The 20,367-nt window shown below is 44.8% G+C and overlaps 1 protein-coding gene across 2 annotated transcripts; it reads left to right on the top strand.

The window, feature by feature from the left end:
* The first annotated feature begins 1,373 nt into the window (after positions 1-1,373).
* Positions 1,374-19,546, top strand: SGO1 (shugoshin 1). Of its 2 annotated transcripts, XM_027962110.3 has the most exons (8): positions 1,374-1,535; positions 2,944-3,096; positions 3,179-3,372; positions 7,284-7,378; positions 9,005-9,060; positions 9,559-10,347; positions 17,895-18,087; positions 18,289-19,546. In XM_027962110.3, exons 1-8 carry the CDS (start codon positions 1,385-1,387, stop codon positions 18,389-18,391), a joined length of 1,734 nt encoding a protein of 577 aa, XP_027817911.2. In that variant the 5' UTR covers positions 1,374-1,384; the 3' UTR covers positions 18,392-19,546. The 2 variants fall into 2 exon arrangements, with proteins under 2 accessions (XP_027817911.2, XP_042094874.1); XM_042238940.2 differs by lacking the exons at positions 17,895-18,087; positions 18,289-19,546 and adding an exon at positions 10,905-11,351.
* The last annotated feature ends 821 nt before the right edge of the window (positions 19,547-20,367 follow it).

Below are 20,367 nucleotides of genomic sequence, written 5' to 3'. Positions count from 1 at the left end.
CTCATGGAGGCCCTGCCTTTTTTTTTGCAAAGTTTCAAAACGCCACAGTTAGCATCAGGCAACTCAGCAACTGCGACTGGTGTCCCTAAAGTTACAGGCCCATTACCTTCTTTCTGAAATACAGAATGCTACAAGAGAGTCAACCCACTCCAGTACTCTCGCCTGGAAAATCCCATAGACGGAGGAGCCTGGTGGGCTGCAGTCCATGGGGTCGCTAAGAGTCGGACAGGACTGAGCGACTTCCCTTTCACTTTTCACTTTCATGCACTGGAGAAGGAAATGGCAACCCACTCCAGTGTTCTTGCCTGGAGAATCCCAGGGACAGCAGAGCCTGGTGGGCTGCCGCCTATGGGGTCGCACAGAGTCAGACACGACTGAAGCGACTTAGCAGCAACAGCAGCAAGAGAGTCGGACACTACTGAGCGGGTGAACTGCACTGACAAGAGAGTACAGGGGAGAAGAAGGCCAGGTGCAGAGTATAATCTACAGAGTCAAAGAGTAACCCACTTTGTCAAGGACGGGTCCAGCTACAAATGTTTGTTAGCAGTAACCGCTGAAGAAACAAGCAACATTGTTTAACTCTTGGCTGGTATGTGCCAGAGTCCCTTCACTCATTTCTGGTTTTGCTCTAACTGTGGACCTGAGAAATACTTAGAAAGTAGAATTGACAGGACTGGGTAACCAATAGGACACGGAAAGCTAAGGGATGATGAAAAATCAGGAAGATTTTCCCAGGCTTCTGGGCAGGTAACTCAATAGATGCTACTCTCATTTTCTGAGAGGCAAAGAGAAAGAACCTGGACCTGAATATTTCAGATGTCTGCAACCTCCCTAACAAAATCCGGCTACTCCAAAAGCTCCTGTTTCGGCTTGCATATCCCTTTAACTGAAGCTTCCCTGGTGGCTCAGTCAGAGGTAAGGAATCCGCCTGCAATGCGGTAGCCCTGGGTCCGATCCTTGGGTCGGGAAGACCCCTGGAGAAGGGAACGACCTACCCACTCCAGTACTCTGGCCTGCAGAACCCCACCCACCCCTTCAACGGCCTCCATGCAGTGGCCTGACTGCTTCAGCCGGCAAACCACGAAGAAGACTCTTCTCGCCAGAGGGAGCCCTTGCGCTCGACCTCGAAGATGGGCGGTGGGCCCAGTAAACCGGAAGCTTTTCACTCCCTAAAGTCCCCGCCCCTCAAGGTGTCATGGTGGCTCCGCCCCTAAACCCCACAGCGGGGGGCCGAAAAGCGCCCGACCGCAGACTCCGCCCCGCGGGAAACGGCCGCGGCCGCGCGAAGGCGCAGTCCCCGCGAGATCGCGTCAGGCGACACCGCCCGGGGGGCGGGGCTTCGCCTACGCCGGGGCGGGCTGCCGCGTCACGGGACCGCTGGCCAATGGGCGCGCGCCGCGGAGAGTTTGAACGCGGACGGCGGCGCGACCCGAGGTCTGAGGCTGGGGTCCCGGGGGTCCCGGCGCGCGCGGCTCGGCCTTCCCGCGGAGCGTGGTGTGAGCAGAGCGACAGCTGCGGCGGAAGCCGTGGCCCAGGTACCGTTCCCGGCGTCCCGCGAGAGGCGGGTCTGCGGGCCTCACGCCCGCCAGCCCCGGCTGCCTTCTCCGGGGAGGGGGCCGCGGCTTTCCGGCCCCACGGTCGTCGAGCCGCGCCCCCCGCCGCGGGGTCTCCCGGTCCTTCTCGGTCGGCGGCCAGAAGCTCGGGCCTGGGGCCGGCCCGGCCGGCGCCCCTCTCCGAGTTCCTCCTCTGCTCAGTGGAGCCTGAACCTCCCGCCCCGCGGAGATCGGGAGGTGAAGCGTTCGCGGGATTTGAAGCCCAGGCTCGAGCGGAAGGGCCCGCAGGCCGGCAGCCTGAGCTAGTGGCGTCCTTCGCTTTGGCCGCTTCTCCCTCGGGAGAAGCCGCACTGGCCGGTCTTCCCGGCCGCCCAGCGGCAGGGGCGACGGGTGGAGAGCTCCCGCCCTGCTTCTCTGGAATCCAGACCCCTAAACCCCAGTCCAGGGCGGCCCTATCCTGACTTCTCCAGCCCTGCTGGCCGCCACACCCCCTCTTAAGACCGTCGGCCCAGGCGGGAAGGAAACTTCTGACGGGGCTCATCTCCTTTTTAGTTTTAAGTTGACTTAATGTACGAACGAAAATTTTTAAGATAGACTGTGCTTTTAAAATAACTAAGCCAACTTGCTTAGTTGCCTAATTTGTCTGGCTCGCAAACATCTCCAGGTTTGAACTAAAGAAACTTCCTTGTGGTAGGTAGGGTGTTTTATACATCCTACTTAATGTCAGCGCTTTAAAAATAGTAGTTGTCTTGGCTGTCCTGGAAACATCCCAGTATATATATCTGTATTGGCAGAAAAAATAGTTAAATGAAATCTACAGTATCCGTATTTAAGAGCCCAGAGGAAAATAAGGAACGCCTGGAGAAAATACTCAAGAAAATGTAAGGTTCAGGAAAACATTTGACAAACTCAGAGGAGATGAAGATGTGCTTTGTAGTGAAAACTTATGTATATAGATTGCCATAGGAAACTAGAAATTTTTTTTTGTAATTTTAAGATCTGCAAAGTACAATGTAGGGCAAAAGGTGTTCATGCAAAGTAGTCTGTATTTAGTAGCAAAATACTGATGCCATCATAGTGCCTAGTATATAGTAAGCTCCCAGTATTTGTTACAGAATTAATAAGTGGCATGTTACAGAGTCTTTAGGTTGGAAATCTTATTGATTAAACCTTTCCTATAGAGTACCTGAGGAGGATAAAATTGTGCCGCAGATATTAATGTAATTTAAAAGCTGCAAAATGTAGGTTATTACCAGATTAGCTATCTATTTTGGGCTGATTCTGCAGTTACAAAGGCTCTAATCATTTTTTATGGACAGCCTGTGTTTTCAATTTTGTTTTATATTTGATACCACACCTTCAAAAATTAAATTATTTGTTATTTTTAAAGTCCTAGAGCAGAAGATGGCCAAGGAGAGATGCCTCAAAAAGTCTTTTCAAGATAGTCTTGAAGACATAAAGAAACAAATAAAAGAGAAAAGGAGTAAAAATTTGACAGAGATTAAACGAAAGTCTTTGATCATTGCGCCATGCCAAACAATCAGTAAGAGACTTTCATGCTTCCTGTACATCACTTTTTAAGATTAGATTTAATTACCAATAAAAAAATTTTTGTTTTCTTTTAGCCAACACTTCCAAAGTGCTAAGCTATGAAGACAACAACAGAATGTTAGCCTTAGCTTTGGAAAATGAAAAGTCCAAATTGAAAGAAGCCCACGATGTCATCTTAAAGCTGAGGAGAGAATGTTACTTCCTCAGCTATCAGCTGTACACACTGAAAAATAAACTTATGTCACAACAGACAGAAGAACCTGCTCAGGTATTTTCATCGGGAAGGCTGGATTTCTTAGGAAGAAAATGTTAAAGCCTTAAATTAGCAATTTAGAGCAATCGTATTTTTTACATTAATTGTACTGATAGCTCTGTTATTTGTGAGTTGGTCAGAACGTCTTTTCTCAGTGCCCTAGCCCCGTAGCTGTGTGTGGCCAGTTAAGAATGCTTCAAGCATACTGGTGATACTCCTATGACTTGCTTCCGAAAGGGTGCAGCAAGACAAGGCATAAAAGAAACAGTTTAGCCTCTTGCATGGCCAGGCCCTTCGAACGGTCAGCAAAGTGAGTCAGAGGGAGGGCAAGTGAGCTGAAGGTCTGGGAGTGGTGGTGGAAGCCTCGTGGCGCAGAAGTGTTAGTCAGTGCTGTCAGTCTTAGCTTTCCTATGTGGCTTCGCTACACCAGCGGGGTTATTTAAGGACTGCCTTAACTGGGGAGATGAGAAGTAGGTAAGTACTTTATGGAGAATCGTTTTTACCTACTAGTTGGCTAACTTAGGACAGATCAGTTCAGTCGCTCAGTCGTGTCCGACTCTGCAACACCATGAACCGCAACACGCCAGGCCTCCCTGTCCATCACCAACTGCCGGAGTCTACCCAAACCCATGTCCATCGAGTCAGTGATGCCATCCAACCATCTTATCCTCTGTCATCCCCTTCTCCCGCCTTCAATCTTTCCCAGCATCAGGGTCTTTTCCAGTGAGTCAATTCTTCACATCAGATGGCCAGAGTATGGGAGTTTCAGCTTCAGCGTCAGTCCCTCCAGTGAATATTCAGGACTGAGTTCCTTCAGGACAACTATACATTAACTGCCGAACAAGAAATATCTTGAACATTTTGCTGTCAGCTTTTAATCTGATTCTGTTTGTGTCCAGGGATGTTTAGAAAGGCCAGCTAAAACAACACACGGAGGAGGTTTGGTTTCGGATCTTCTGTGGGTCAGTCTCTCCTCTCATTTTCCTAAAGGCCACTGCCAGGGACACTCCATGGGGCAGAGAAGAAGCCACGTGGAAACACTTAGGTGTCCGTCTGTTTGCCACACCAGTGAAGACAGCTGTGCTGGCACCTAGGGCAGCAGAAGCCGGAGCCTAGTGCTTGGGGGGGGGTGGGCTCAAGAGAGGAGTTAAGTCCTCTCTCCACCTAGAGGAGGGGTCAGTGAAAGGGGTCCTGCTTCCCTGCAGCTAAGGTGACTCCGTGTCTCTTCTGTGCATAATGCATAGAATGCACACACACACGCACGCGATGTGTGCATTGTAGTGCGGTAGAGAGTCACCTGTAAAGGTTAGATTTTTTTTCTTTTTAGCCTTTGTGTAAGGGTTAGATTATTAAAAAAAATTTTTTTTCCCTCAAAATGTAATCTTTCCTAATATTTTTTCTTGTTTGGTTAACTAGTGAGGAAAAACATTTCTCCAGAGACATTTGAATCTTCCTCTTCCCTTTCCAGATTTTTGCTGAAATCACACAGAATAGTGTGAAGTGAATATTCAATAAGATAATCACAAAAACTGGTGAAAAGTTCTTTTATTATAGACCTTTTCACATTGATCCATGGTTTTTTAGTAATAGAAAGCGCTGGTTGCTCGGTGAGAGCGTTCTTAGCATTTAAAGCATCAGTTTGTTTTCTGCCACCTTTGATGTGCCGCTCGCTCTCGGCCATCGCCTACTTGTGCGTGCTTGTTTATCAAGTCAGTTTGTAGTGACAGAGAAGCTTAAAGTGCTTTAGTAAGAATTTTTTATTTCTTGACTGCCAATAATTATCTTGCCTTTTAAGGATTAATCAGAAAGTACCAATAGCGTTTCTTAGGTTTTATTATGGATCTTGTAAAATTTTATATCTGTAAATATCCTCCTTTATTTACTTTCAGTAATGCTAGCTTTAGAACATTAGCTGTATTGCTAATCACTCAAAACTTTTATTAACAGGATTAAATTTCCAGTTTTATTTCTGATGAACAGTTTCAACCTATTCATTATAATGTCTGTATATTGTCTGTCCAACAAATTTCATAGAACAACTGCACTGCATTGGAATGACTTTTAAGGAATCAGACTGGGCCTCTTGTTTCCCTGACACACGTCTATTTATACACATCTGCCTGGGTCTACACTGTCTCGCCTTTTCCTTCTGGTGCCGTTGGGCGAAGTGTCTGCTCCTATCCAAGGCCAGTCCCTCCCTGTGTGATCCGATTCTCTTCTTTTCTCCTCCACTAGGACTTTGCTCCTGAAAGTTTGCACTCTCATCCAGCGTTTATCCCCCTCTACCCAGTTGTTCCAGTTATGTACAAATGTGCTTTAGTATCTCTCTCACCTTAAGAGGAAAAGAAAATAAATGGAACCTCTCCTGATCTCATTCTGCTCTCTCATTTCTCTGCTTCCATTTACAGGAGAACTTTTCCAAAGAGAACAGAGCCCTTTTTGTCTTCCTTTCCTCCCCTTCCGTTCACCTTTGAACTCTGTGTCAGACTTTCACCCCACCATTCTGCGGTCGCTGTATATCTGGGCCACCAAAACCTCTGTTGCCAAAGTCAGTAACTGTGGCCACTCTGCTTTCTTGTGGGCCTTGAAGTGCTACTGTGGTACAGGGGTGACTCTGCTGGAAGCACTCTGACGTCAGCTTTCTTACCATCATATCTTGTTTACCTTTCTGACTGTTCCATGTGTGTCTCTCTTGCTGGCGGCTGCTTGACTCCTAAACATCAGCTGTCCTAGACCCACTGTATCCCGTCCCATAGCTTTAAGTGCTGTCTGCCTGCTGGCGACTTCCAAGTCTGTAGCTGGAGATCTACACACAGTTATTACTTGATACATTCACTTAGGTATTCTAAAGAATCTCAAACATACTTTGTACAAAGTATAAACTCTGCTTTTTCCCCCTCCCAAAGATACTGTGGACTTCTGCCGCCCTCTGTAAGTCTCGCTCAGCTCAGTAAGGCAGCCCAGCTGCTTGCTCAAGTCAGAACTGCAAGAAGCTTCCCTCTTGCTCACTGTCCCTACCTCCACCCCTGTTCAGTGTGAGCACACTTTGTTACCCCAAAACCTTCTGGGCTGACGCGTCACACTGCAGGATTCAGCCCAGGTGGCCATGTCTTGCTTGACTGACTGATGCCTTCTCAGCTGCCTATGCCTTTGGCTCCTTTCAGTCCGTGTTTCACATAGCGGTCTGATTGATCTTTTTAAAACTTAGATCATTTTACTTCCCTGCTTAATATTTAAGTGACTTCTCGGTGTGTGTCACGGGCACCCCCGAGCCCCAGCCAGAGCCAACCAGCTGGGGCCAGAAGAGCAGGCCTCCTTTTAGGTGGGCAGCTGCCTTGGGGTCCACGCCCAACCTGTGTCACCCACCCAGAGACTGGTCTTTTTCTGGAAAAAAAAGAAAAAGACTTCTCATCACACTTAGACTAAATGCCAAACTCAGGGCCCTCAGGCCCTGCGTCGTCTGGCCCCTGTGTGCCCAACTCCTCCTGGTCTTTCCTGTGACTGTTCCAGCCCCACTGGCCGCCTTCCCTAAACACAGCAGGGGTTTCCGGCATCATGACTTGTACTTTCTATCCCCAGTGCTGCTCCTTCAGGTGCCTGGCTCTTTGCATTTCTTCAGATTTCAGATGAAAGTCGTCCCATCTAAAAGCCCTCCAGACATCAGCCACTCTGCCATTTCACCCTGAGTAAACATTTCCTCCACTGCACTTAGGACCACTAGCTTTTCTACGTTTTCTCTCGCTATGCTGGCCTGTAAGCTGTAAGAGGGTCGTACTCACTCTGTTTTCTAGTTATGGATTCAGTTCCTGGAACAGTCCCCGGGACCATGGCAGGCTGTCAGTACGCATCTGTTGTTGAATAAATGAATGCTTTGTTGTGAATATGTTGGTTGTACCAGTGTTTTCTTTGTTTTAATACATTAACAGAACCTAGAATTATGTCCCTCTGGAATGGACTCCAAAAGTGGAATGGACTCCAATAATGACAGCAACTCCAGAGATTTATTTGTGAAGCATTTGCCGTGAGTATCAAACTCATTATTATTAATACCAGTAAATGTTTAACTGTGATCCATTTGTGAAAGGAAATTAGCATCATACTGACCCATGTATTTGAAGTCTGATACTCTCTCAAGAATGTATTTAAGAAAATTTGATGCGTTGAAATTCTGTCCTGTGTAGCCACACCACAGCTTTCTTCTGTTTAGTTACTTTTTGATGTCTAGGGATAAGAAGCTTCTCTTGAAGCTTCATTTGTATTTTTCTTGTATCGTGTTTTTATTCTAAGAATTGGATATTCGAATGTTGGTTATTTTGCCAGTAACACAAATAGTCTGGTTTAGAAAAGAAATCTAAGAAACTACCATAGTTAACAAATCGTCACACTGACTTGCTTATCCAGTTTGTTCTGAAATACCATCAGACCTCGTATACTCCTTCTCTTGAATTAGGGTACTTTATTTGTTTGCTTATGAATTACTGAAATAAAATTAGATTAGTCAAATGCACAGATCTCACAGAGTGCAGTGAGCTGGACTGATACATATGCCTGTGAACTGAAGCCTGGATTAGAGTGCAGAGCATTGCCATTGCTCTGGCCAGGATTTCTCAGCTGAGCACTGCTGACTGTTTGGACTGGATCATTCTTTGTTGTGGGCATGGTCCTAAGCACTGTGGCATTTAGCAGCATCCTCGGCCTCTACCCACCAAATGCCAATAGCAACCCCCTCTAATAGTTGTAAGAACCAAACGTGTCTAGACATTGCCAGATACTCTGAGGACCCAGGGGAGAGTGGGCAGGTTAAGTGTCCCCAGGTGAGAGCTCCTGTCATAAACCATCCCTTCATGTCCCTTTTGAGTCTGTGCCTTTGTGCCCCTCTCCTTGTGGAAGTAATCACTGATTGATTTCTGTCCCCATGTTAATTTTAATCATGAGTAGTTTTTAAACTGTTGAATATTAAGATCTGATGCAGTATTTATGTGATGGCCAAAAAGTAAGATGAGGTAATTGAGTTTTTATAAGATTTCTAGAATTGTTATTGATTGGTTGCTATTACTCTGTTTCCACAACTTGTACTTAAGTTTTGACGTCTAGAGGGGTAAATGCTGTATAGAAAAAAAGAATAAAATTAGAATGAAATGGCCATATTAAAGCATAAAAATGGAAATTTCATATTCCATGAACCAAAGGGACAAAATTCTTTAAAGAAAGTGAACAGTGTGAATTCAGAGGAGCCAGTAGGTAAATACCACAAAAGAATGTTGGGCCAAAGAAAATCACAGCTTGGCTAATGATACAGTAGGCTCCAGAAGAGGCATCTAACTAAGCTGCTTTCAGTTTAGTCTATGCATCACTCTGATTGGCTGTTTCTCCAGTAAAATAAAACGGCGAGTTAGGGAAAGTGTTCAGGAGAAGCTGTTCGATTCGATGTGTTCCTCCTCGGGGGAGTTGAGTATCAGTCACAACAAACATGCTTCCATGTCATCATCATAAGTGTTTTTTGGTTTCCTTTGAGACAGAACAGATATACTGATATAGGATGGAATTATGAAATGTTACTAAAAGAAAAAAGACTTTGTAGAAAATCTTAAATTCTTTTATTGCATAACTGTTTTAAGTTTTTTGTTTTTTATTGGTACTTTCTAAGGCAAGTTCTTGAGGATGCTGACTGTCCAGGACAAAAAGAATCATTCCAAGTAGAAGGTAATTCAAATGAAATTCTAAAAATACTGTTAAGGCACAATGAGATCTTTGAGAACAAGTAGCAATTAAATTTCTCTAATTTTTGTTTTTTTACCTTTTAAAATCTGCTCATCTGGTATTCTGCTCAAAAGCAAATATCTGTTTTACACAGAATAACAAAAGAGTTTTAAAATCCATCCATTTTTATTTTTCCAGATCTGTAGTCAGAAACCTTGGTTACAACTGTGGCTGCAGTTTACTGAGCCTATGTGTTACACTCTGTTGGGCACTTAACATACATTTTCTTACTTAACCCTTGTAACAATCTTGGAATATATAGGTACAGACAGTCAAAAGGAAGTAAATAGTAAGCTCCCCAGATTTTTATTTATTTAGAGTAAATGGAAAACTACAGAAAGAATCTTCATTAGTTCCATTTTTAACTTTGAATTCTAACATTCTTAATTTAAATTTCCATAAAGTGAACGTGTTTTTCTCATTTATTTTTTTAATTCTCAGAGCCAGTACCTACTATTTCTCAAGACAGACCAGGATTTGATTTGGATTCAAGTGAAGATAAGTCAACTGATATTGTCTTACCTAGAACTATATCTCTCCGTCGTGGTTTAAAGAAATACATTAACAGTCCATGTCAGACTAGTGCTGTGGACGATTTTGGAATCAGTCATTTGTCAGAGGACTCTTTGGAACTAGAAAGGAGTAAATTTGTAGGCCCACCAGTAAACACACGGATACCTGAAAATGTAGAACAAAGTGTTTGTCGGTACAACAGGAGTCAAATTTACTTATCACCAAGGCTCATTCACCCAGGACGATCTGCCAAAACAAAGAAAGACGTTTATGACTGTAAATCGCAACAAACTAAAAGTAAGTACAGAGGTGCCAAAGAAAGAAAAGGAAAAGAGAAAGCTAACAAAAGGGGAAAATCAAAATCTGTATCGAAGTATAATGGGAGCAAAAGTGAAAGTAAAACTGTTTCCCAAAAAAAGTTGAATGAAGTTGTCACCTCCTGTGATGCTTACAATTTTAATTTGGAAGAGGGTGTTCACCTTACTCCTTTCCGGCAAAAAGTGTGCAGTGATGCTGCAGGAAAAGAAACCAGCAATGACTCTGAAGTGAGCGTCTGTGAATCAAGCTGTTCAGGAGATGATTCTGATGACCTCTATGTTCCCACGTGCAAGTCCAGTCCAGATCTCAGCAGTGAATCAGCCAGGAGTCCGGTCCCCAGGCCTCGGCCTAAACGAGCACTGAGATGTAGGGGCTCTGAGACAACGGAGACGCCTCCTGGTAAGTGGTTTACGTGCTGGCCTGCACTCTTGATGTTTATGATAAAGGATCACTCCTGGTACTTACATACTAGCATTTGCCATCTGCTTCTCTGGAGGAGGTTATAGACTTACCATCTGTCTCTTTGGGGAAAATTAAATAGTGGGGGACTGGAGGTGCAAACCACAGTGTGTTGCTTTGACATACTTTAAGCTAATTTAAATCCTCTTTAAGAACGAACAGTACTTGTCATGGAGAAAGTGTTTTTACTTTGAGTAAATGAAACCTTCCAAAGCAGGGAAAGTTGTGGAGTTAGGTTGAATTAAAATGCCTATTATGCACTCCCCCAAAACATGCCCCTGAAAATGAAATTGAAATTAAATCCAGCAACCTGTAATTTTAATGACTTTGCTCTATCGTCAACTTGACAGGATCCAGAATTTAAAATAATTTTCCATTTAGTGAAGGTGGCCCAATAAGACCAAGAAAACCTTTTCCTCAATTCCTTAGTAGTATTTTATAAGACGTGTAACACATCTAAAAACTGTGGCTTAGAAAATCTTGCTTTTTTTGGTTAGATCAGAAAGTAGCCCAGCTATTGACAATACAGCCTGCTGCTGCCCACAGAGAGTCTCATCTGGGAACTATATTAATAGTTACTGTGCGAACATAAACAGGCAAGTTTTATCATTCTCAAAATGCTGTTGTGCTAGCTCATTTGATCCCCATAACGGCACTGTTAGGATTGTTATGATGGTGTTAGTCAATTATATCTGACTCTTTGTGACCCTGTGAATTGTAGCCCACCAGACTCCTCTATCCATGGCATTCTCCAGGAAAGAATACTGAAGTGGGTTGCCATTCCCTTCTCCAAGGGGTCTTCCCTATGGAGGGATCCAACCCAGGTCTCCTACATTGCAGGCGGATTCTTTACTGTCTGGGCCACCAAGGAAGCCTCTAGTTAGGTGGTGAAAAGTCAAAGTCGCTCAGTCGTGTCTGACTCTTTGTGACCCCATGGACTCCATGGAGTTCTCCAGGCCAGAATACTGGAGTGGGTAGCTGTTCCCTTCTCCAGGGGATCTTCCCAACCCAGGGATTGAGCCCAGGTCTCCTGCACTGCAGGCAGATTCTTTACCAGCTCAGCCACCAGGGAAGCCCAGTTAGGTGCTTTAGTTCAGTTCAGTAGCTCAGTGGTATCCAACTCTTTGCGACCCCATGGACTGTAGCAAGCCAGGCCTCCCTGTTCATCACCAACTCCTGGAGTTCACTCAAACTCATATCTGTTGAGTCTGTGATGCCATCCAACTATCTCATCCTCTGTTGTCTCCTTCTCCGCCTTCAATCTTTCCCAGCATCAGGGTCTTTTCCAGTGAGTCAGTTCTTCGCATCAGGTGGCCAAAGTATTGGAGCTTCAGTCTCAGCCTCAGTCCTTCCAATGAAGATTCAGGGTTGATCTCCTTTAGGATGGACTGGTTGGATGTCCTTGCAGTCCAAGGGACCCTCAACAATCTTCTCCAACACCACAGTTCAAAAGCATCAATTCTTCAGCACTCAGCTTTCTTTATAGTCCAACTCATATCCATACGTGACCACTGGAAAAACCACAGCCTTGACGAGATGGACCTTTGTTGGCAAAGTAACGTCTCTGCTTTTTAATATGCTGTCTAGATTGTCATAACTTTCCTTCCAAGGAGTAAGCGTCTTTTAATTTCATGGCTGCAGTCACCATCTGCAGTGATTCTGGAGGCCCCCAAAATAAAGTCTGACACTGTTTCCACTGTTTCCCCATCTATTTCCCATGAAGTGATGGGACCAGATGCCATGATCTTCATTTTCTGAAGGTTGAGCTTTAAGCCAACTTTTTCGCTCTCCTCTTTCACTTTCATCAAGAGGCTTTTTAGTTCCTCTTCACTTTCTGCCATAAGGGTGGTGGCATCTGCATATCTGAGGTGATTGATATTTCTCCTGGCAATCTTGATTCCAGCTTGTGCTTCTTTCATCCCTGTGTTTCTCATGATGTACTCTGCATAGAAGTTAAATAAGCAGGGTGACAATATCCAGCCTTGACCTACCCCCTTTCCTATTTGGAACCAGTCTGTTGTTCCATGTCCAGTTATAACTCTTGCTTCCTGACCTGCATACAGGTTTCTCAAGAGGCAGGTCAGGTGGTCTGGTATTCCCATCTCTCAGAATTTTCTACAGTTTATTGTGATCCACACAGTCAAAGGCTTTGGCATAGCCAATAAAGCAGAAATAGATGTTTTTCTGGAACTCTCTTGCTTTTTCGATGATCCAGTGGATGTTGGCAATTTGATCTCTGGTTCCTCTGCCTTTTCTAAAACCAGCTTGAACATCAGGAAGTTCGTGGTTCAGGTATTGCTGAAGCCTGGCTTGGAGAATTTTGAGCATTACTTTACTAGCGTGTGAGATGAGTGCAATTGTGCGGTCGTCTGAGCATTCTCTGGCATTGCCTTTCTTTGGGATTGGAGTGAAAACTGACCTTCTCCAGTCCTGTGGCCACGGCTGAGTTTTCCAAGTTTGCTGGCATACTGAGTGTAGCACCTTCCCAGCATCCTCTTGCACCACAGTTTCTGCGTCCATCCGTCCGTTGGTGAACATCTAGGCTGCTGCAGAAAGTGCAGCGGTGACACTGGGGTGCACGCATCTCTTTCCCAATCACGGTTTCCTCAGGGTGTAGCCCGCTAGTGGGACTGCTGGATCATGTGGTAGCTCTGTCCCTCGTTCTTAAAGCAGGCTCCATACTGCTCTTTGTATGTGGCTGTGTCAGGTTACATTCCCAACAGTGCAAGAGGGCTCCCTTTTCTCCACATCTCTGCAGAATGTATTGGTTGTAGATTTTTTTAATGATGGCCTTGCTGCCTGGTGTGCGGTGATACCGCACTCTGATCATGAGCATGTCGAGAATCTTCTCATGCGTTTGCTGGCCATCTGTTTATGTCGTCTTTAGAGGAAAGTCTGTTTAGGTCTTCTGTTTTTCTGGTATTGAGCTGTGTGAGCTGCTTGTATATTTTGCAGATTAATCCTTTGTCAGTTTTGTTTGCAATTATTTTTTCTCATTCTGAGGGTTGTCTTTTAATCTTGTTTATCGTGTCCATTGCTATGCCCTTCAGAGGGCTTCCCTGGTAGCTCAGCTGGTAAAGAATCCTCCTGCAATGCAGGTGACCCTGGTTTGATTCCTGGGTCAGAAAGATCGCCTGGAGAAGGGATAGGCTACATCCTCCAGTATTCTTGGGCTTCCCTGGTGGCTCAGCTGGTAAAGAATCTGCCTGCAGCACAGGAGACCTGGGTTAGGAAGATCCCCTGGAGAAGGGAATGGTTACCCACTCCAGTATTCTGGCCTGGAGAACTCCATGGGGTCACAAAGAGTCGGACACAACTGAGTGACTCACTTTGCTGTGCAAAAGCTTTTAAGTTTTATTAAGTCCCATTTGTTTACTTTTGTTTTTATTTCCATTACTCTAGGAAGTGGGTCACAGAGGATCTTGCTGTGATGTATGTCAATGAGTGTACTGCCTATATTTTCCTCTAAGAGCTTTATACTTTGTGGCCTTATATTTAAATCTTTAATCTAGTTTGAGTGTATTTTATTTGTATGGTATTAGAAGGGCTTCCCTGGTGGCTCAGACAAAAGAATCTGCCTGCAAGCTGAGAAACCTGGATTTGATCCCTGTGTCAGGGAGATCCTCTGGAGAAGGAAACGGCGATCCACTCCAGTATGCTTGCCTGGAGAATCCAATGGACAGATGGTATTAGAAGGTGTTCTAGTTTCATTCTTTTACATGTCGCTGTCAGGTTTTCCCAGCACCACTTGTTGAAGAGGCTATCTTTTCTCTATTGTGTATTCTTGCCTCCTTTGTCAGAAAGAGGTACCCATGGGTGCGTAGGTTTGACTGAACTGAACTGACTGACCATATTGGCTTGATGGCCGTAGTTTTGTAGTATAGTCTGAAGTCAAGAAGGTTGATTCTTCCAGCTCCATTCTTCTTTCTCAAGATCGCTTTGGCTATTTGGGGACTTTTGTGTTTCCATATAAATTATGAAATTTTCTGTTCTGTGGAAAAAAAAATGGTAGTTCAGTTCAGTTCAGTCACTCAGTCGTGTTCGACTCTGCGACCCCATGAATCGCAGCACGCCAGGCCTCCCTGTCCATCACCAACTCCCAGAGTTCTCTCAGACTCACGTCCATCGAGTCCATGATGCCATCCAGCCATCTCATGCTCTGTCGTCCCCTTCTCCTCCCGCCCCCAATCCCTCCCAGCGTCACAGTCTTTTCCAATGAGTCAACTCTTTGCATGAGGTGGCCAAAGTACTGGAGCTTCAGCTTTAGCATCAGCTTTAGCATCATTCCTTCCAAAGGAATCCCAGGGCCGATCTCCTTCAGAATGGACTGGTTGGATCTCCTTGCAGTCCAAGGGACTCTCAAGAGTCTTCTCCAATACCAGAGTTCAAAAGCATCAATTCTTTGGCGCTCAGCCTTCTTCACAGTCCAACTCTCACATCCATACACGACCACAGGAAAAACCATAGCCTTGACTAGACGGACCTCAGTCGGCAAAGTAATGTCTCTACTTTTGAATATGCTATCTAGGTTGGTCATAACTTTTCTTCCAAGGAGTAAGCGTCTTTTAATTTCATGGCTGCAGTCACCATCTGCAGTGATTTTGGAGCCCCCCAAAATAAAGTCTGACACTGTTTCCACTGTTTCCCCATCTATTTCCCATGAAGTGATGGGACCAGATGCCATCATCTTAGTTTTCTGAATGTTGAGCTTTAAGCCAACTTTTTCACCCTCCTCTTTCACTCTCATCAAGAGGCTTTTTAGTTCCTCTTCACTTTCTGCCATAAGGGTGGTGTCATCCGCATATCTGAAGTTATTGATATTTCTCCCGGCAATCTTGATTCCAGCTTGTGTTTCTTCCAGTCCAGCGTTTCTCATGATGTACTCTGCATAGAAGTTAAATAAGCAGGGTGACAATATCCAGCCTTGATGTACTCCTTTTCCTATTTGGAACCAGTCTGTTGTTCCATGTCCAGTTCTAACTGTTGCTTCCTGACCTGCATACAGATTTCTCAAGAGGCAGGTCAGGTGGTCTGGTATTCCCATCTCTCTCCGAATTTTCCACAGTTGATTGTGATCCACACAGTCAAAGGCTTTGGCATAGTCAATAAAGCAGAAATAGATGTTTTTCTGGAACTCTCTTGCTTTCTCCATGATCCAGCGGATGTTGGCAATTTGATCTCTGGTTCCTCTGCCTTTTCTAAAACCAGCTTGAACATCAGGAAGTTCACAGTTCACGTATTGCTGAAGAATTTTGAGCATTACTTTACTAGCATGTGAGATGAGTGCAATTGTGCGGTAGTTTGAGCATTCTTTGGCATTGCCTTTCTTTGGGATAGGAATGAAAACTGACCTTTTCCAGTGCTGTGGCCACTGCTGAGTTTTACAAATTTGCTGGCATATTGAGTGCAGCACTTTCACAGCAGCATCTTTCAGGATTTGAAACAGCTCAACTGGAATTCCATCACCTCCACTAGCTTTGTTCGTAGTGATGCTTCCTAAGACCCACTTGACTTCACATTCCAGGATGTCTGGCTCTAGGTTAGTGATCACACCATCGTGATTATCCAGGTCGTGAAGATCTTTTTTATACAGTTCTTCTGTTTAGTCTTGCCACCTCTTCTTAATATCTTCTGCTTCTGTTAGGTCCAGACCATTTCTGTCCTTGATCGAGCCCATCTTTGCATGAAATGTTCCCTTGGTATCTCTAATTTTCTTGCAGAGATCTCTAGTCTTTCCCATTTTGTTGTTTTCCTCTATTTCTTTGCATTGATCGCTGAAGAAGGCTTTCTTATCTCTTCTTGCTGTTCTCTGGAACTCTGCATTCAGATGCTTATATCTTTCCTTTTCTCCTTTGTTTTTTGCCTCTCTTCTTTTCACAGCTATTTGTAAGGCCTCCCCAGACAGCCATTTTGCTTTTTTGCATTTCTTTTCCATGGGGATGGTCTTGATCCCTGTCTCCTGTACAATGTCACGAACCTCATTCCATAGTTCATCAGGCACTCTTTCTATCAGATCTAGGCCCTTAAATCTATTTCTCACTTCCACTGTATAAGGGATTTGATTTCGGTCATACCTGAATGGTCTAGCGGTTTTCCCTACTTTCTTCAATTTAAGTCTGAATTTGGCAATAAGGAGTTCATGATCTGAGCCACAGTCAGCTCCCAGTCCTGTTTTTGTTGACTGTATAGGGCTTCTCCATCTTTGGCTGTAAGGAATATAATCAGTCTGATTTCAGTGTTGACCATCTGGTGATGTCCATGTGTAGAGTCTTCTCTTGTGTTGTTGGAAGAGGGTGTTTGCTATGACCAGTGCCTTCTCTTGGCAATACTCATTTAGTCTTTGCCCTGCTTCATTCCGCATTCCAAGGCCAAATTTGCCCGTTACTCCAGGTGTTTCTTGACTTCCTACTTTTGCATTCCAGTCCCCTATGAAAAGGACATCTTTTTTGGGTGTTAGTTCTAAAAGGTCCTGTAGGTCTTCATAGAACTGTTCAACTTCGGCTTCTTCAGCGTTACTGGTTGGGGCGTAGGCTCGGATCACTGTGGGCAGTATAGTCGTCTCTCACATTGCTCTTCTGACCCAAGAACAGGCTGTGTCTCCATCTGTGTGTGTCATCTCCGATTTCATTTGGCAGTGTTGCAGTTTTTTGCAGGACAGGACTCTTGTTTCCTTAGGTAGGTTTATTCCTCGGTATTCTTTTCGTTGCAGTGGTGAATGGAATTGTTTCCTTAATTTCTCTTTCTGATTTTTCATTGTTAGTGTGTATGAATTCAAGGGATTTCTGTGCTAGATTTTTATCCTACAACTTTCTATATTCATTGATTAGCTCTAGTAGTTTTATGGTGGAATCTTTAGGGTTTTCCATGTATAGTATCATCTCCCTGCAAATAGAGTTTTACTGCTCTTCTCACTTGGGTTTATTTCTTTTTCCTCTCTGATTGCTGTGGCCAGAACTTCCACACGTATGTTGAACAATCATGGCGAGAATGGGCAGCCTGTCTCGTTCCCGATATTAGAGGGAACGCTGTCAGTTTCTCACTGTTGAGAATGATGTTTGCTGTGGGTTTGTTGTATATGGCCTTTATTATGTTGAGGTGTGTTCCTTCTGAGCCTGCTTTCTGGAGAGTTTCTTATCGTAAATAGGTTGCCATTTCCTCCTCCAGGGGCTCTTCCCCACTCAGGGATTGAACCTGCGTCTCCTGCATTACAGGAGCCACCGGGAAGGCCTGATCCTTTCAAAGTCTTGTTGGATTCTGTCTGCTAGAATTTTGTGGAGGATTTTTGCATCTGTGTTCATCAGTGATATTGGCCCGTGGTTTTCTTTCTCCATGGTATCTTTGTCTGATCTTGGTGTCAGGGTGAGGATGGCCTTGTAGAATGAGTCCTCTGCAGAGTTTGGGTGCACTGAAGGTGTGTGGTCGCGTGGCTTTCGTCCCTGTGTCTGTCTGGGTTTTGGAACCGTCCTCAATAAAAGTTGTTTTTGTAGGTGCACTGCCTGAAATTCACCAGTCGCCTCCTTTTAGCCTGAAGGATATCACGAATGTCCCTTCGTATCCTGTGATGAAAACCAGAAAGCTCTCTCTTTCTCCAAAGAAGAACGTCGAAAGCCCACCAGTGTCTTTACGTAAACGCCGGTGCACCGCCGCCGTCGTGAGCTATAAGGAGCCCACGCTCGCTTCGTAAGTATTTGGCTTTTAATGACACACCTGGGAGAGTAAGGTTGCAGCGCTTCCTTAAAGGGTGAGCCTTGTTTGAAATACACCATTTTGATGAAGCCCTGAAGTGAGAGTATTAACAGTGGCATGATCTGCATACACTGAAGAGTGAGCTAGTCCTGGGATGCTTATCGCCATGCTTAAGAGTTCTCTTTGCTCTTACAGGAAGCTGAGGAGAGGGGACCCTTTCACAGATTTGTGTTTCTTGAATTCGCCTATTTTCAAGCAGAAAAAAGATTCCAGACACTGTTCTAAAAAAAAAACGTGACGCAAGCACAATGAAGCCTGTGTTCGATGCCACTGAAATTCATCCTACACCCGATTCTGTGGCGCCAAGAGGGAATCTGTAACAGCATTCAGATGGTTGAACTGTTGCTGTAGAGTATTCTTGACAAGACTGTAGATCATGACCATGTCTTCAAAACTGTGCTTCAGAAGTGATGTGTCTTCTTAGACCTTTGATACATTTGGTTTATTTTTCTTCTAGCTATAAATAACTGGGCTGAAGCACTGTCATAGTTTAGATTTTTTTATATTGCCTAAAGTTTAACTGATGTATCTTATACCAACATTGGGAAATTAGTCATGTTTCTTCAGATTAAGATGTTTTCATTATAAGGCATCTTTTTTGAATGAATTTTTGAAGACAGACTGAAGATCTTTTGAACCTCTTTGTACAGTGTTTGAATAAAATGAACCCTTGTCTTTCATAGCGGAGTATGCACTAAGCTGTTTGTGGGTTCCTTATACCATCGCTGTATTTGATTTTTTCAGACAAAATGTGTATGAGATGGTGATTAGAGAACTGGAGGTTGCTTAGGCTCAGAGACTGGGCAAGCGACTGCCTCTATACCCACAGCGCTACATGCCTGTTGTTGAAAGCGATGCGTTAGCAAAGCCACAAATCATTGTGTCATGGCCTGTCAGAATAGTGCCTTGTTTAGTCAGAAATGCCAGATGCTGAATGTGTGAAAGGCAAGGCCATTTCTGTCCATCTGATAAAATTCCTAAGTCCACGGCTGAGGGACACTCCGGCGGCAGAAGTGACACGTGCTCAAACCCGAAGCCGTGAACTCACTCGGGTCAGGGCCTCAGGTGACGTGAAGCCAGTTTGCGACCCAGCCAACCTGGGACCCCGATGTGGAGAGTAGACGGCGGCCCGCGCTGGAGTGGGTCTGGCCTGGTTTAACTGCTCCAGCCTGCCCGGGGAGGATCAGCTGGCTTGGGGTCTCTGCCTCTGCCTGTAAATCCTGGTGTGACTTCATTTCCTCAAGGTTCCTAATTAAAGAATAGAATCTACCTTTCTAAGAAAAAAGTAAATTCAATGAGAGTTCAGTTCTGAGAGTTTGAAGCTCACACTTTTATATATGTCTATAAGTTTTGATTCGTGTCTAGAGAGCAATAAAGTTTGTATGAGACAGTGCGCTTGTTCTTTCCACTCTTTAAATACAGACGCATCCTGTCTCTGGTCGTCTCTGCCTCCAGCCGCCACTGCTCTCACCCTCCCTGGACGTTGTTCCCCCAAACCTTGGCTTTCCTGTGGTCGTCGCCTCGGTCACAGTGCCATCCTCACAAGTCTCTTCTCTTTCCTCTCCTCACGGGAGCCTCCCGTGGCAGTGTCTGTCCCAGCTGCCTCTTCAGCCCTGACCTCGAGCTCTCTACTGCACCTCCACGCCCGCCTGCACTCCGTGCGAGTCAGCCCAGACTTGCCTGCCCCTGATGGAGTCACGGGCTCACGTGCCCTACTCTGCCACCACAGTCTTCTTTTTCCACTTTGTTTATTCAGCTACTGCCCTTCCACTTGCTGTTTGAATTCATTCAAACTCTAGGATGGCTCTTAGGATTCAGTACAGTTTTTAAAGCTTAACTTCCCAGTCATAGCTGCTGCATTGCAAGTGCTCAGTAGCCACAGATGACTCGTTACCACACTGGGGACAACGCAGAGATGGCCCATTCCTGTCGCTCCAGAAAGTCCGGCTGGACTGGAGGCTCTTCTAGGCCAGCAGCGTGCAGCCTGCAGGTCCAAATAAAACTTGTTTCTGTCTTAGTAATAAAAATGCATTCAGTGAAAAAGAATGTTTTATAAAGTATATTTTTCTTTAAATCAAAAATTACTGTTTTTAACACAGTCTGCTTTTGCATGGTCTGCAAGGTAAAGATGCTTTTTTTCTTTAAATCAAAACCTTGCTATTAATTTATTTTAATCCCTTAAGCTTGCAAAGTCTAAAATATTTACTCTCAACC

This window comes from Ovis aries, chromosome 1 (genome assembly GCF_016772045.2).
Source record: "Ovis aries strain OAR_USU_Benz2616 breed Rambouillet chromosome 1, ARS-UI_Ramb_v3.0, whole genome shotgun sequence".
Taxonomy (NCBI): domain Eukaryota; kingdom Metazoa; phylum Chordata; class Mammalia; order Artiodactyla; family Bovidae; genus Ovis; species Ovis aries.
This window is presented reverse-complemented; position numbering and strand designations above follow the sequence as displayed.

Coding starts and splice junctions, on each gene's coding strand:
- SGO1 (XM_027962110.3), top strand. CDS start 1,385: ATGGGCGCGCGCCGCGGAGAGTTTGAACGCGGACGGCGGCGCGACCCG. Junction 1,536..2,943: donor CGGCGGAAGCCGTGGCCCAG/GTACCGTTCCCG, acceptor TTATTTTTAAAG/TCCTAGAGCAGAAGATGGCC. Junction 9,061..9,558: donor AGAATCATTCCAAGTAGAAG/GTAATTCAAATG, acceptor TTTAATTCTCAG/AGCCAGTACCTACTATTTCT.